This window comes from Alligator mississippiensis, chromosome 3 (assembly GCF_030867095.1).
Source record: "Alligator mississippiensis isolate rAllMis1 chromosome 3, rAllMis1, whole genome shotgun sequence".
Classification (NCBI taxonomy): domain Eukaryota; kingdom Metazoa; phylum Chordata; order Crocodylia; family Alligatoridae; genus Alligator; species Alligator mississippiensis.
The window spans coordinates 78478995-78496824 of record NC_081826.1 but is presented as its reverse complement, the minus strand read 5'-3'; the positions used below and the strand labels follow the sequence as shown (position 1 = coordinate 78496824).

General features: G+C 45.3%; 1 protein-coding gene across 5 annotated transcripts in view; it reads left to right on the top strand.

Annotated features, from left to right (window-relative positions):
• Positions 1 to 17830, top strand: part of SPIDR (scaffold protein involved in DNA repair) — a 340147-nt gene that overhangs the window by 97708 nt on the left and 224609 nt on the right. For all 5 annotated transcript variants that reach the window (XM_019498649.2, XM_014606829.3, XM_014606828.3 and 2 more), the window contains one exon: positions 14813 to 14913. In XM_019498649.2, the coding sequence (XP_019354194.1) occupies positions 14813 to 14913 (101 nt within the window). The remainder of the gene's footprint in view (positions 1 to 14812; positions 14914 to 17830) is intronic.

Sequence of the window (17830 nt, the reverse complement as noted above, 5' to 3'; positions counted from 1 at the left end):
ACCTGGACTTCCCTTCCTCTTGTCACCCTGCATGCTGGTGAAGCATCCTCTCCACTCGAAGTGGCCCCTTCCCCCGGCAAAGCTAGTTTAAAGCCCGCCGTATGAGATCAGCCAACCTAGAGGAAAAGATACGTCTGCTCTTAGGGGAGAGGTGAAGCCCATCCCACCCCAGCATGCCCTTCTTACAAAAACATGGATTGTTGTCAAAAAACCCAAAGCCTGCCTCGTGGCACCAGCTCCAAAGCCGCCAGTTAACCACGTCAATGCAGGCCTCATGATGCCTACCCCATCCACTTACCGGGAGAATGGAGGAAAATACCACCTGGAGTGCTATTGAAAGGGAAATAGGTCCTCACCCAATTTGGGAGGAAAGATGAGTGCTGGCTTCAGATTATCTCCCCGTCCTGTAATTTGACTATGTCCAAAAATCCAGTTTTATGTAGTAGAAGACTTTTATACAGAAACATACCAATATTGAATAAACGGCTATTGAAGGGAAAATGGTGTGTTAATTAAACAACAAAAACTCATGTTCCTAGTATGAGAGAGAGGCTACCATGCTAATAATAGTGACAAGAGTATGTTACTGAACTGCAGAGTAACTAAGTTCCAAGAGAGCACTTTATTAAGGGATCAGAGCAGATGAATCATCTTTTTGTCCATTGATCTTAACTGTAATATTCCCATGAATTCCATCTGGCAGAGATTCGGTTTCTCAACTTGAGATAGAGACCTTGTCTGCACTAGAAATTTTTCCACATTCTTTTAATATCCAGGAAAGAGAGGCTGCATAACAGTCACCATCCTTTAGGAAGTTTATCTCTACAGAATTGTCACTCACGGTGATGCCTTAGAATAAAATTGTTTATCTGTGAAATTTTACCATTAATACAGTTTCCTTATGAAGAAAGCTCTTATAGGGTTTGTTATGTGTGTTACAACAGTAATTGTTTCTGCATAATATTGTAAACAAAAAAGCTATAAGAAAAGTTGCAGATAACATGGCTAAACAGTTGCTAAAAACTAAACTTTTCTTGGCAGAAACTCAGTCTCTCTCTTTTTCTTTCTCTCTGTCTCTGGCTAAGTACAAACAGTCAGAAAGCCTGAGGCTGAATCAATTCAATCTTTTGCAGGTTAGTATAAGTATAGATTGGACCAATAAGCAAGTGAACAGACATTCACCTTTGATCCTGGAAATGCAGCAACATGCCTACAGTGGCCCAGGCCTGAAGCTGGGGGGTGCTAGAGCACACTTCCCTGCTCAGCTGGAGCAGACAGCTTGGGCCAAGGCTAGCCCATCCACCCTGCAAGGTGGGGGAAAGGGGCTTTCAGGGGAGGTGCAAAGCATCCTGGGATGCTGGGGGATTGAGTTAATTTGAATCTGTAGGGGATTTGGGACAGAAGTTCAATAAACCCGTTTAACCTAAATCAGTTAAGTCTGATACTACATCCATCCAGGTTTATCTTAAAGTGGTTTTGACCATTTTGAAAGCAGTTTATGTGCACCAAACTTCTGTTGTGTTACACACTTGAACTGGTTTCTGATCATTTATACTGGTCTGTGTGTAATTTCTGGCCCTAGCTACAGCCTGTCTGTCTGTCTCAAAGGTTTTAGGAGTTTGACTTTTTTCAAGTAAGAGTTTTATTTCCGTAACTAAATAAAAGTCCATTTAACTGTGGTCTGGGGTCATTTTGGGAAATGTAGGTACAAAGGGTATTAACTCTTCTATTTCCAAATCTATTACTGTGTAATAATTTTTTTACAGCTATAAAAATAATGTCTGTATTGGTTACTTTTTGCACTTAAGCTGTTTTTGGTTTTGATTGTTCTGAAAGGGTTAAGGAGGTCTTATTTAAGTATTTGATGCCTATGTGTTCTGTAGCACACAGGTGCACTTAGAGATTTGACCTACTAAAATTATCTTTATCAAAGAAGCAGAAAATTATTGAATGTCCTTACACACCTTGTAGTAAAATTCAGTCAGCTTCCGTAATACAAGGTCAGTAAAGGCCTTGAATATAAAATAAAATAAAATTCAAAGGGAACAGCTATTGGCCTGAATGAATACTTCTGTTTCCCTGTTTACATACAGCATTCTGAAGACAAAAATGAATCTGAAATAATCAGGCAGGTAGAGCAGGGTGACTTCTTGGGTTGCTTGCAGATGTGAAAAACAAACAAACTGCACCTTACCTTATTAAACTCGGCGTGATCCCATGCCAAGCCCAGCATGTGCCCAGAAGAGGCATCGCGTTAGTCAGAACCAGCTTGGCCAACATCTGTATAGATAGCACTTTAGTGGGGCTTTTTAGCACTTTTATCTAATAACTGATTGAATCAGCTATTAGATAAAAATGCTAAGAAGCCCTCCTGAAGTGCCTGATCTATACAGAAGCTGCAGAGCCGGGTCTAACTAATGTGCTGCTTTTTCCAGTAAAGTGCGGGGTTTGTGTGGTTTGTTTTTCTTTTTCTTGCATCTGTCAGCAGAGACTAAGTGGTCCAAAGGCATGATTTTTTTGGAGGCAGAAATCTGCTACTACAAAAGATCATGCCTTTGAACCAGTTAGTCTCTAAGAGGCCACCCTGCCCTACCTTCTGCCTACATTTTAGTATTGCAATAACATTGAAAGCTTTGTAGATGGGGCCTACTCCCTCCAAAACAGCCTGATCTGTTAAAAAGCTAGAAATCGAAACATCAATTGAAATGTCAATAATGATTTTCCTGCTGGCCTAAGAAAAGGCATTTGAAATGCACTATGGCTGTCATACAGGTGTAGGTATCATTTGTGAAAACTCCAAGCAGCCTTTACCGAGGGGGGAAGACCCAGCTAGTCTGCAGGCCCTGAAAAGTTGGCAGGACTCCCTAGGCTGGAGAATCTGTTGCCCCTCATTTCTTCCCCCACAACCTATGAGGTGGGGGCTGGAAGGGGCTGGGACCCAGCCTAGGCACCATCTTGTCCATATGAATGGAGACAGAAGGTCCCTGCCAGCTGGCAGGCTTCCTTGGGTAGGCACTGACAAGAGACACCCTTTAGCAGTGTCTGGGGGGTGGAGGGATGGTCTGTCTTCTAGTTTTTTGTTAGGATTCTTTTGAATTTAGTGTTTTCAGGGAAGGGAACGAGTGAAGTGTGTGAGGTTTTTTTTTCTGGGGTGGGAGTGGGGGGAAGCTGCAGCCCCTTTGGAAGAAGAGGTGCAGACTTAGAAGGGATATTGGGATGGATGGGTGGAGGCATCTCCCCCAGGACTGGGGGTGCGAGAGCAGGGAGTAAGGTGAGTGGCAAGAAATTTCTTGTATCTGGATGTGAGTGGTGGTTGGGATTGGTGCGAGGGTTTGCTTGTGTCGTAATATGGGTAGGAAGATAGTTGGTGGTGGGCAGAAGTCAGTTCAAGTTTCTGGGCTTTGGGTTATTGTTTGGGGGATCCTTTCTCAGCGTTGTTTGTTTTTCATAAGCTACTCTGACCTTTTGGATATGGCAGGGTATGAATCTAATAAATAAATAAATTAACCTTACACTTGTCAAAGATTGGAGGCTATTTGCTTACTGAAAATGAGGTTCGTGTCACCCTTTAGTAGTAGAGGGAACGGGCTTCTTTTTGGGGTGAGGCAAGGACAAAATCTTTTAATTTAAAATAAACATCTATTTGAATTTCTTGTTTTGAAATGATAGGTGTAGTATGATTTTGCTTGTCTGCCAGGACAGAATTGCATCCTTCCAGAGAAGAGTCAGTTTGGTACCTTTTATGTTTTTGGACGTGAAGTTTACTACTCTATGCAAGACTTCTTGGCTCTGGTGAGCAAAATGGCAGGAAAACCTTTCAAAGCCAAAGAGCAGGTGCCTCACTATACAGTCCAGCAGCTCTCAGCCTTTTTAGACTGAAGGTATCCCTTGTTAGACTCGAGGTACCCACTGAAAAATGCCAGTTCTTGTCTTTCACTCATTTTTGACTATGGAAAAGTAATCGAGCAACTCTTCTGTTGGAAAGAACTCGGGAAGACCATAACAGGTTAGAGTGTTGTTGATGCCTTTGCTTCCTATTTGAAATCTGTGGGTGTATTTTATGAATCATGTCTGCATGTCGTGTTGATGTCTTCATACAGTGCTAATATTGCCTGGCACCCTGACTGAGAATCACTGATCTAGTCTCACTCCAAGGACAAGGGGTCTTTAAGAGGGATACTGTATTCTTCCTTACTCTAGTCTCTGCTTCTGCCATGTTTTCTCTCTCTCTGCCTTTCTTAATTTCATCCTCTCCACAGTTATGTAAACAAATTCTAATCAAACCTAACCAGGAAAGGACTCTTGTTGTTGAGATGGAGGACTGTGATCTGTATCAAGTTTCTCTAATTGTAGTAAAAATCTTAATTTGTTGTACCAGAGGTGGCTCACCTGTTCTGAAATTGTTTTCCTTGTCCACCATCCCTCTTCTCGAACCTTGTCTGTCTTTTAAAATTAAGCTCTTCAGTTCTAAAAAAAATTCCAAATGTAGGAGTCTTCTTGTTCAAAGGAAGGCTGAACTCCTGGGTTTGCATTTGGATTTGGAGGAATGGGACCAGAGACCCTGCTGTGTTTTTTTCAACTTGAATTTTTTGCAGCAGTTGGTATAAAATAGTTGAGCAGTATCCTGAAAACTGAAGGGAAACAAGCAAGCCTTGAAGTAGCACCCTTCCATTTTACATGTAGGAATTGTGGGCCTTATGGGATTTTCTTCTGTGCTCCTGCAAAGGTTTTGAGAAAAGGGCAGCTGCATTGATTCTCAAGTTGAAACTGTCTTCTGCAGTGGCTGCATTCAGCAGGTCATGGTTACTATTGCAGGGTCAATGAATAGGGCTGTTATCACTTCTCAGTTGGTGGGGGAAGGGATCTTTGCATGTTTGTTACTCCCTAGCTAACAAGGAAGCACTCTTCACGAGGAGGAAGTGAACTGCTGAGGTACTTACAATAGTAGTTTCCCATATTCCTATTCTTTATTTGGAGCTAAGGATGGATTATAGTTTATTTGTGCACTGTCCTCTGACTGGTATGAATCTACATGCAGTGCAGCATTCTTTCAGGGATCATTCAGCCATCACTTCTGGTTACTGAGGACCTGTTATTGCAATGAAAGGAGATGGTTACAGCTGAACTGTGAATTCTGAAATACACCTGATACAATTGATGAGCCTGCTGTGATTATTGGTATTCCTAGAAGCTAGGAAGAAAAGCAATTCTTGCCCTCCAGTTTTTGGATTTTAAGTGTACACAGGTGCTGAACACCTCACAGCATAAATCTTGTTTTCTTGTACATTGGCACTACAAATGCCCTGGCTTTGATTAAAGTTTTAAGTGGAATACTTCAAAAATTTCCTGTTACTACTGAGTTAGGACTTGGTTTTCTGCTTCTTAAATCAGAGCCCTCCTTAAGTAGAGTGACCATATATCCCAAAAATGCAGGGGGTGGGGTGCAGTCTGGTCACGAGTTGGGGTGGCACAGAGCGGGTTGCATGCAGGCAACGCTGCCTGCCTGGCATGCAACCCTGCCTCTGCCTAATTGTGATGGGGGGACAAGGAAGGTGCAGTGTCCCAGATTTCCTGGATGTCCCAGATTTCCAGGATTTACATATGGTCATTCTCTCCTTCAGAGTTTTCTTGGGATAAAATTTAAACACAGAAAAATGTTATAAAAAATGTGGGCAGTGCATCATGGGCAGTTCAGCTTGACAGGATAACTTCTGCATAACGGGGGTTGCTAAGGGAATGCACATGTTAAATTGTTGATGTTAAATGTGTTGTTTCTTGAGCAAAGTTGAAATGTCAGTCAATATGTTACGAATCTCAGATTAAGCTGTTTGTTATATAAGTACCAATTGTCAACTCCATTTTCTGCAAAAGTCGTATCTAATTCTGCAACATGACATTTGCTGTCTGTAAACTTAAATACACCAAAACTTAAGTTAGTCCTGGGGGACAATTACCACATTTTCTCTAATACAAGATGACCCCCTCAGAGTCTGTATATGGAAAATTTTAGTCTGATACATCGGTTCAATATTGGATTGGCACCAATATAAAGAAAATTGATCGTACTGGAAATTGGCCTGATATGGGTGATAATTTAGCTGATAAATGTCCATGTGTGCATATGCACGCGCAGTCACAGCACATCACATAGGCAGTGAGGAGCACAGCCCAGCAGCTTGGAGAGCTCTGTGCAGCTGATAAGCCTGGTGTGGTGGAAGGGGAGGGGGGAGGGAAGAGGCGTGGTGGGACAGATCAAGGCCTCCGGGATGAGGGAGGAGTGGGGTAGGGACTGGGGAAAGCACTGCTCAGTTGGGGTGGGGCAGGCATGGGACAGCCGTGGCTCGTCCAGGGTGAGGGGGAGGCGTGGCTCCCGCTGTTGTGCGCTGCTCATCCAGGAGCTGCTGGTCCGGCCCTTGTCCACTTGTCCAGCGGCTCCTGCTGCTGCTCCTGCCATTCATCCGGGAGGGTGTGTGTGTATGGGGGGGGGCATGTGTCCCCGGATCTGCACGGGGTGGGGTGGGGCAAGGTGGGAAGAGCCCTGCGCAGCCCTACACAGAACTGGGGGCATATGCCCCCCCCCCCATGTCCTCATAGTGCACAGCTGCAGGAGCTCCCCCCACTATTCTCCCTGGATGAGCCGCGGCTCTGTCCCGCGCTTGCCCCAGCCTGATCCTGTCTCATCACGGGGGCCTTGATCTGCCCCCTCATGTCCCTTCCACCACGCTAGACTTACCAGCTGCACGCAGCTCTCCAAGCTGCTGGGCTGGTATTGGAAATTGGATCATTATCAGCTGATATGCCTCCTTAAAAATTGGCTATTAGTATTGGCCCCAAACATCTCTGTTGGTGCACCCCTAGAAAAATTTTATAATTTTATTATAATTTTCCGGTTATAGAATGCTATTGGAGGTTTGCCTTGAATTTTGTTCCCTTCCCACTGCTACATCTGGGAAAATAGATCTGGGAGGCCAGGTAGCCTTCTTGTCCTTTGCCTTCTACCCCCGCCTTCAACTTCTTCCCCCAGCAGCCTCTTCCCTCCTTTCTGTCAGACTGCTTTCCCTGAGCACATGGAAGAGACGAGCAAATTTGAAAACAGTGACCTTGAAATAAACATAGCTGTAGTAATTTGCATCTAGCACCCATTAGCTTAACTAATCCAGAACTGGTGCATTTTACCTTTTTGGAAACTGCTGCAAATTTTAGCACAGGTACTCTATAAACTTTTAAGCAGCCCTTTTATACTTGTGCGTAGTGCACACTATGCATGCTACTAATCCAGTGCCAAAAGGCTTGTGATTTACCAGATAGTTCATTGGTAGGGACCTACTGAATTCATGGTGGAAGTAGGGTGTGCTGTGGCTCCTTTAATCTTGCAGATTTCCCCATGCCCCCACCTCTTCCCACTGATTGGTAGAGGGGACCTGCTTGCTGCTTGCTTCTGATCAGTGAGGAGGTGAAAACTGCGGTTTTAAATATGGCACCATTTTCCCCTCCTGCCACTGAGGGGCCCCACGTGGCCCTGTTGTTTGCTGCTAACTGGCAGGAAGGCAGAAAGGGTGCCATGTGTAAAACCATGGTTTTAGCTTCCTTGATGATCAGGGGGGAGTGGCAGGGCACTCCACTAATCAGCAGGGGGGGGCGGGAAGGCAGGCAAGGGGTGAGATGCACATGGGACATGGTAATGTTTGGCAGACATTTAAGGCTGGTGAAGAAACAGAAATAACTGGAAATGGGAAAGAAAAGTACAGCTCAGCTGTGGGAGTGAAGAGGAAGTTGAAATGTATGTAATGTAGTAGCTCAGCCTGACTTGAATATCTACAAGAGCAAGATTACAATGCAGAGTACAAACCTAAAGATATATGGACTTATACACTTCACCCTCATACACGGTAACTTCAGTTTCAGTAACCACCACTTCCTCCAGACCACAGGCTCAGCTATGGGCACCCAAATGGCCCACAATATGCCAACCTTTTCATGGCCCACCTGGAAGAAGAATTCCTGAAGATCTGCACCATCAAAACCACGCTATAGCTCAGATGTATGGATGACACCTTCATCATTTGGAAAACCTATTGTCTCTGATTGATTTCCATCACAAATACAATAATCCTCACCCATCCATCAGACAATGTCTTGAATGCTTCGGCACCAATATTTCCTTTTTAGATACTATGATTAACATCCAGAATGGTAAATATACAAACCCCCATATACAAAATACCCACAGACCAACATACATATCTACACAAAACCAGCAATCACCCTAAATACACCAAGAAAGCTGTAATATACAGCCAAGCCCTCTGATACAACTGAAATTACACTGAGGAGAATACCTGTGATAGTCACATCACAAATCTCAAAAGGGCTTCCATCCAACAAGGATACTCCTCCAGAGAGAGAGATCGTATTTTTGAAGGAGCCGCCCAGATACCACATGAAGAATTGCTGCAGTACAAAAAGAAAATCCCCACAAATCACATATCATTAGTTATGTCATACCATCCTTCCCTGGAACCTGTACGGCCTACGGGCCGCCATGCAGCCCACCAAGGCATTTTCTGTGGTCTGTGGTGCTGCGACGGGAAACGAAAGTAAACATGGTTTGCTTTCATTCCCACCCCTTGTCCCTCCCCCAGCCTTTCAGCAGCTTCCTAATGGCGGCTGAAGGGCTAGGGAAGGGACAAGGTTCCCACACGCACCGCATCAGCTTGACATTACTGACTTGGTGCGTGTGGGAAGAAGAGTAGCCATGTGCCTCTCAGGACAGGATGGGCCCAGCTGGAGCAGCAGGGGGCTCAGCTGCACTTTCCCCCTGCCTGTGCTGGTCAGTCCTGAGCAGCACACGGCTCTGCCACCGCCTCTGTTGGCTGGTGCCGACCCAGGCGGGTCTGTCCCATCCGGAGCAGCATGCAGCCAGATTCCCACGTGCTGCTGGGGATGGGAGGAGGCCGGCCAGGTCAGCACCAGCCAGCAGAAGCGGTGGTGGAGCCGTGTGCCGCTTGGGACTGACCGGTGCAGGCAGGGGGAAAATGCAGCTGAGCTCCTGCTGCTCCGGCCGGGCTCGTCCTGTCCCAACCGGCACATGGCTCCGCTGCCGCTTCTGCTGGCCAGTGCAGACCTGGCCTGCCTCCTCCCATCCCCAGCAGCACATGGGAAGCCGGCTTCAGCCGCATGCTGCTCCGGATGGTACGGATCCAGCCGGGTCAGCACTGGCCAGGAAAAGCGGCATGCAGCTGAAACTGACTTCTCACGTGCTGCTGAGGACAGGAGGAGCCCGGCCGGGTCAGCACTGGCCAGCAGAAGCAGTGGTGGGGCCATGTGCCACTCGGGACGGGACGAGCCCGGCCGGAGCGGCAGGGGCTCAGCCGCGTTTTCCCCCTGCCTGCCCTGGTCAGTTCCGAGCGGCACACGGCTCCGCCACCGCTTCTGCTGGCTGGCGCCGACCTGGCCAGCCTCTTGCCATCCCCAGCAGCATGTGCGAAGCTGGCTTCAGGTGCATGCTGCTTTTCCTGGCCGGTGCCAACCCAGCTGGGCAGGGCAGCATGCGGCTGAAGCTGGCTTCCCACGTGCTGCTGGGGATGCCCAGCTGGGTCAGCACCAGCCAGCAGAAACGGCGGTGAAGCTTCTTGCCTTTTGGGACCAGCTGGCACAGGTAGGGGGAAAGTGCAGCAGCACCTGGGGAAGCCACCGCTTGATAGGGGCAGGATGGGCTGGCCGGGCTGCACCAGGGAGGGAAAGCTGTGGCTGAGCCCCCTGCAGCTGTGCTGTATGCTCCTTTAAGACTGAACAATATGCTCAAGAGTAGAGCATGAACGATCTGGGCTCCAACGTAAATTTGGAGCAGGGAAAAATCTTTGTAAAAATACTGTCCAGTGTTTGGATTGTGTTTGCTTCTGTTTCTCTTTCTGCGGGATTGGGGGTTCAACTTGTTACTACTTGTTAAAGATGTATTACTAACAAGTTATTAATTCAATAAAAGTAAATCTTCTTGAAGATTATTCTCAAAAATGCCCATATTTTGTTGCTTTGATTAGTTTCTACTCTGGCTGATATCTTTTCCACATTTAATCTGTCAACTTGCATTATGCTTCTTTCATTCACTGAGAAGTGAGTAGAAGTGAAAGTGTTTATTTTAGTCAAGTGTTTGGTATTATTTCATTCTTGCTTTTATAGTGTTTTTATTTTGGATTTTAAACCACATTTCCAGACTCATTTCATTGTTACTTCCTGCAACTTCATTGGTGTCAAAGGTCACGTGACATCCCTTCCTGATGTGATACCACTTCCTGTGAGGTCTTTGAATATGCCTCGCCGGCCCACTGGGTGATACAAAGTTCATGATCCGGCCCCACATTCAAAAAGGTTGGACACCCCTGCTATACAGAAAATCATCAAACAATTTCAATCTATACTAGAATAAGACCCAACTCTTAAAGAGATCTTTCCAGAACCACCTATCCTAGCCTTTCAACAAGCACCGAATCTCACCAACCTCATCACCAGAAGCAAAATTTCTATGGCCCAAAGCATGCTGAATGGATCCAGACCATGCTGGGACAAAAAATGTAAAACCTGCCAACACATCTCCACCACCCCCACAATAACTACACCCAACAACAGAACCATCAGCATTCCTGGATAACACACCTGTACCTCCAGAAATGTAATATATCTAATCCAGTGTATTAAATGTCCTGATGGAAAATATGAAGTAGAAACCAAACAACAACTGTGTACCAGAATGAACGCACACTGGAAATCTATCAAAGACAAAAATACCTATTTACCTGTGGGTGCAGACTTCTCATAAGACAGCCACTCTCTCTTCAGTCTTTCAGTTCTAATCCTCAAAGGGAATTTACAAAACACCTTTTGTAGACAAGCCTATGGACTTCACTTCATAAATCTACTGGATACAAAAAACATCACAGACTAAATATAGACGTTGGATTTTATTTTTTTTTTTAAAGGAAAACTTTTCGTGTTCCAAGTCAAATCAGCCCAATCAATTCCAAATTCTTGAGTCATTCAAAAACAATTTGTGGCCTTGCAAACATCCTCCATACCTACCTGGGACTTCAGATGCTTCCAAATCCTTTGGCAAGCATCCTACATGCAGGCCCAAGCTTGGAGGCTTGGGGTTCAGATGCTTCTGAGTTTCGCTTGCCCTCAGCCGTATGGCTGCAGGAGCAAGCTAGGGAAGAGTCTTCCATTTTCATAAAGTTGACATATAACCAACATCTTCCCACTGAAAATGAAAGTGGGAGGTTAACTGTGCATTACCTCGGTCATGGTACTACCCCTTGCCAAGAAAGTGATCTTACCTTGCAACTAGGAAAACCACCTTAGTGGTCATGATATTTCCCCTGATTTGTGGCACATTATAACCCCCCTGCCATCTGATAACTCCAGGTAACCCATCTGCGTTTTACCAGCTATATTCCATCAGCTTCTCCTCCTTCCCCAACTACCTGTCTCACACCTATTGTCCCCTGTTCCCTTTGAACCTTGCTGCCACGCATTTGCATTTTCACAGGCCTGCATTTTGCATATTGGCTTCTAGTCAACCCAGCACACACAACACCTGCAGACTCTCCCTATGCCTGAAGAAAGGCATTTTGTGCCCCAAAGCTTGCAAAGAACAATTTTTCCAACTATTTAGTTGGTCTCATAAAAGATATCGCATCTATGCAAAGAACCTTGTCTGCCTAATACAACTTAGAAAGTTTTTTGTGAAGTCGCACAATGTTTACTACAATCTAAATTTAGATGATGGTACTACACCAGAATCTTGTACCAGCTCTGCTGATTTGCAGTCTCAGTGCCTGGGATCACACTGGAGCCAGTACAAGGTTCCAGTACCATGCGGGAATTGTGAGTGAGACCAGCACCTACCCTGGTGCCATGTGGGAACTACTTCAAGGTGCTAGGAGCAACACCAGCACAGCACTGGAGCCTGTTCCAGCCTTTGCACTGCATGCAGCTTTGACCTGGGTTTTGCGCAGTGCAGGGGCACAAAACTTCCTTTTTCTGTCTAAACTTCCTTGGATGCTTTCTTTAAGAAAGCAGACAAGACTCCAGAAAAACCTGCAGCCAAGACTTCTGAGAAGAATTCAACCAAGAGCCCTTCAAAAAGTCCAAGCAAGAGACTTTCAAAAAGTCCAGCAAAGTCGCCTCAAAGAAGTCCTTCCAAATCAGTGTGATTGCTATTTACAATATAAATACATTGATCAATTACAGATGAGTAATATAGCTACATTAAGTACAAAATTCTGGGGTATTTTTGGTGAAAATAGGGTCTTGGTTGAGGAACCAATCCCCCATATGTAACATTGTTTCTTATGAGAAAATTGGTTCCGAGTTCCAACGTTTCGACTTAGGACCCAGTTTTCAGGAACCAATTGTGTTGTAAGTCCGAGGACCAATTATTTATCCTTAAAGGATGGAAATGAATAAATAGTAGCTTAATGAAGGGTTGCTAGAGAAAGGGAATATGAAGTTGCGGTCTTCATGAACCCTGACACTTAGCGATGGTATGCTTGACAGAGAGAGAAATATTCATTCCTATCCTTTCTGGGCATATCAGACCTAAAACACAGAAAAAGTGTTATATTTTTGCCATGTGAAATAACCTGTGTGGCTCTTTGTTTCCAGGCTTGCATGATGCAGAATTTGTGTGGAGGCTGACAGTACTTCTCATGGGTGAGATTATGGGTGGATCTACAGAATGACAGAATTACTGGTCAATTGGATGCAATACAGTTAATCTGTGTGGGGAAGGAAGAGGAGGCTGGGAGGTTCTTATCTGTAGGCATGGCCCTTCTGTATGGGGACCTTTTGTAAGAGGATAGCTTCTTAGCATTGCTTAAACAGGCAAAGTGTTTTATTTGTGTGATAAGAATTCTACGTATGGTAAAGGAAGACAGGTGCTAGTATAGGTGTATTTTATTGTACAGTCACCTTTCATCAGAAACCCAAGCCTTTTTGCAACTAGTTATTTTATGCATTACCATACCTAACCAAATTGCCATAATAATATGCTGCTAAGAAACCCTGACTATGCAGCAATTAAAAAACAAATTTAACTAATTTACTTTTAAGAGTACAGGTTCTAAAGCAGCTTAAACCAATTTGTGTGTTTAAGGAGAAAGTGTCTAGAACAGCATTAAAAGAATACGTTCAAGCCTATGCAGACAGAAAAGTTGGGTGTACACAAGTTGGCTGTGTTCTTGCTGGCCTGGCTTATTTGCAACTAAGTCTAAAGCATGTTTAAACTTGATTTTTATGCTCATTTGTGAGTCCCATGGGAGCCCTATGATGATATTTTTCAAATGGTGGTTTGTTTTTTGAATTCTTCCCAAACATCAGTTTCATAGTGCAATGAGAAGTGGATCAGTAATTTTTTGTTGTTGTTGTGAAGATATTCGATACTAGCCTTTACTTTCTCACATAACTGGTCTAGCAAGGGCTGTAGCAGTGAAAGCTTTTTTCAGTACTGATTTACCTACCAATGGTCTTTAACCATCAGCCCCAAACCTTCATGTAATTTGGGTTTTCACTTTTCTTCCCTGCCTTGATCTCTCTGCTGAGACTTTCACCAAATGGTACCTGATAGTTTCTCTTATAATGGAGATTTTGTGATTTGGATAGTTGTCGGCTGGGAACTGCACTTAAACCAACTGCTCATTTCATACGGACTACTAAACAATGATAATATGAAAATTCCTTTTAGGCATACCAAGTTGGGACATATTTTAATTGACTACTGGAACTACTTAATCTTCATAGTTTGCTATCAGTTTCTTAACCTCCAGTCCTCCCCAATTTCACATTTGCAACTTTAGACCTACCAAGCAACTTAGGCTCCTTTACTTACAGAAAATAAATCTTTGCCTGTGTGCACAGGTAATCCTTCTTTGTCTTCCTGCCTTGTGTATGTGACTTACAAATTAAGTACAGGTTTCATCTGAATGGCTAAGTTTATTTGAAGTGTGTTTTGCAAGTGGATTCTCATGTGAATAAATGTGAAAACAGCCAAGTTAAAGGCGAAGAAAAAAATACTCAAGTTAGTCCCAAAACAACCCAAACCACACAATAGCTCACAGGCAATTTTGTACACACTAGTTCTTTTTGTTCCTAACATGGAAAACTCACATTTTCTGAATCCAAGTCCAGGGTACAAGAATCACTTTGATATTACCTTAAGTGTGTGAGCTTTAGATGCCACTCCTCTTGTCTTCACCTCGGGAATGCTGCATTAGTTCCAGCCTGGAGTGTTTTCAGACCACTGAAACTACACACTTGACCCAGCTTTTGAAATGAATTAGAGGGCCAAATATGGGTAAAAGAATATTTTCGCTCATTACCAACAGGTAGACAATTCTGAAAACTCTGCTGTACGCAGTGGTCAGAGAATGCTGAAAGTTATGGCTGAGGTGCGTTTCAGCTATAGAGTTTGTCTTAAATTCAAATTTGTCCTATGATAGTGTCTTTTAATAATAAAATGTAAGTGCAGAGAAAGGTTGGGAAGACTTAAACTCCTTGTGGTATAGGCAGGATTGAGAGACTTGAGACTTTGAATACCAAGATAATGAAAATTTGCATATTGTCCCTCAGCACACATTTTATTGTAAGTGTAATCGTAGGAGGGTTTGAATTATGTGAGCTATTCTGTAAAGTTTAGTTTTACAGTATGGATCTGTCTCTGAGGGACAGAGTGAATATTTCATCTGTCCTATGGTCTGTCACTTGGCAAAACTAGAATATTGATTCTTGGCTTAATTGAGCATTCCTTTATTCTCTATAGGGGAGGGCTAGCAGAAAGACTGAATCGACTGCAGAACAGAGAGAGGTCTGCCATTACCTTTTGGAGACATGAGTGTGTTTCAGATTATAAAAACCCTTCAGGTAAGAACCATATATGTAGGCTTGTTTTTATGAAAACACATATTTTATTACTGTCAACACTGTTTATTAACAGTATATGTAGCAACTATTACCATGTATATAGTAACTATTTACAGGCATATAACATGAAAGGCATGAAAGATTATATTCTCTATACAAGTGACTGAAACTGGTCTACTTATGGACTGTGGTGCAAGTGGTTCATCTATGGACTGTGGAAGTTCTTGCACCTCTTGTCTGGCTAATTAGATCTATATACTGCATCTATCACTGAAGTGTTTCAGAGCAAATGGTAAAGAATTTGTCTTAAATGGTCATCTGAACATAGTCTCACAATCTAAAATGAATTTTATCCTCTCAAATCTCCATGGGATGTAGAAAATTCAAGAGGCAATTCTACTTGCTGGTTGTTGGCCAATATAGTAAAGGTTACCAATAGATGGCGTTTTTTTAGTGAAGTTTAAATTAACCTTTCTCAAGTCAGACCCTACTTTGAGTCGAGCATGATTGCTTTAGGTTCACCTTGTCAGTATATGCCAGCAAATCTTTTTGAGGACAGAACTTGGCTGCAAAGACTAAAGCAATGGGAACTGCAGACAAAATGGGAGGGGAAATATTCAGAAATAATCAGAGGGGCAGTAGCACTACTGGATAAATTGATAGGTTATATGCAGATGCATTGTATTGATATCAGAGGATATTGATGTAAGCTGCTAAAATACAGCTATTAAATCTACACCAGGGGCCGGCAACCTTTAATAAACTGCAGGCCAGAACAACCCAGCTCTGCTTTGACAGACACGGGGGCTCTGCCTGCACCCACACTGAGGCCAGGAAGCTTGGATCTGCTTCCCCCACAGTTCCCCAGCTGGGGCACAGATCCATCTTCCAGCCATTGGGGAGCTACATAGGGCCAGGCACCTGTAAACTGCATCCTTGTTGACACTGCCTCCCTTTGACCCTCCCCACCAGTGCTCATTTCCCCACTGGCTAGAAGCTGTGTTTGTACCACAGTCAGGGAGCGGGGAACTGGGGGAAGTGGCAGCAGTGAGGGTGCAGCTTCCAGCCACCTGGCCCTACTGCAGGCCCTTGATGCCTGGACCTGGCATGGGCACAGGTACTAGAAAACCCTCTGGCTCCACAGGCCAGATCCAGTGGTTCCACGAACCAAATATGGCCCAGGGGCCTTATGTTGCTGAGCCCTGATGTACATGGTCCTGTAGAGATACAAGCATGGTAAAACTACTCCAGCTTTAACCCTGCTTCACTCAGGGTCAAAGTGAAGGGGATTTAGCTAACTTGCATGCCTGCAGCAGGGATGGGCAATTATTTGGGCACGTGAGCCACATAGGCAATTTTGGAGAGCTGTTGCGGGCCAGTCACCACCCCACTCCCTGCTGCAACAGCTCACCAAACCCAGAGTCCATGCGCCCTGTGGCTCCTCACCACTGCTGCTACCAACTCCCAGCAGCAGCTGAGTGCATGGCCCCAATGTGCCTCAGCCAGAGCAGACCAGCTCCAGACTAGCCGAGACCCATGTGCACAGCCCCAACCCTGGCCCCGGCCTACCCTGCACCTGCTCTGGACCAGCCCACCCATAATAGGCAGTGGTGGCAGCCAGACAGAAGCTGCTGCTGGGCTCAAGGGAAAAGCAGACACCTCCCCCTCACTGCTGCAGGGCCCTTCTTGCTGCGGCTGTCCAGAGCCCGCGCCCAGGTTGCCCTGCAGTTCCTTTCCACTGCCACCGCTAACCCGCTAGGTGACCCAGAGGCAGTGTTGGTGGCAGTGGTCATGGCAGTGGAAAAGAGCCACAGGGCAGCCCAGCCATGAGCTCCGGGCAGCTGCAGCAAGAGGGTCCTGGAGGCAGTGAGAGGGAGGTGGCCACTTTTCCCCTGCTCCCAGTAGCAGCTTCTGCCCAGCTGCTGCTGCTCATCGTGGGCGTGTGGTTCTGGAGTGGGTGCGGGACGGGCCAGGCCCAGACCGGGGCTGTGTGCATGGGTTCCTGCCAATCTCCATGTGGCTGGGGAGGAGCCACCACCACCTGGGCTGCTTAGAAATGGAGTCCAGCTGCAGAGCCACCCCAGCCCTGCTGCACACACAGTGGTGCCTGGGCTGGGCAGGACTGAGGGACCTGCTGCGGGCGGGACTTAGTCCCTCCACGGGCCAGATCCAACCCACAGGTCGTATTTTACCCACCACTGGCCTACAGAATCATATAGATTTAACAGTTGCAATATAACTGATGCATACCCCTGAGCAGCAGCTTCCAACCCCTCCCCACCACTCTTTTAAAAGCAGCTAAAACATATATTGGTCCATACCTACCTGAAAGAAATCTTTTATCTTGACTCCTGTATATTTCTTTTTAAGTTACATCCATGACTCGTGTAGTGAACCAACAACTGTTTTTTGACTATGACTTGACTTGTGTTTACTCTCTGGAAAGGCATTCAGGCTTGGTTTGAAGGCCCTTGGTAGGCCCTTCTAGTGAGGGGCTGGCAACCTATGGCCCATGGGCTCTATCTGGCCCATGGCAGTTCATGGAATTGGTAGCATCCTCCAGCTGTGGCAGGAGAGGAGGTGCTGTCTGGGTCCTCTTGCCTGTCGTGTTCAGTTTATTCTCACTGTTGTTGCAGAGGCAGCATCCCCAAGGTCTTAGCACTTGCCTTTTTCTCTCTATTCCTTTTGCAGGATCTGCTGATCATGAGAGAGTTGTGGGGTGTGACCCATGGAGGGGGTGTGCATGGTTGCAAGCTGTGGTCCTCAATGGCAAAAGGTTGTCAACCCCTGTTTAGGGGGTATAAGAACTCTTGTTAAAATGTTGTGTCTTAGTTCTAATTTGAATTTGTCTGGCTTTGGTCTCCAAGAATTGCTGCTGCTTATACCTTGCTCCACTGGATTGAACTCCCTAATACAT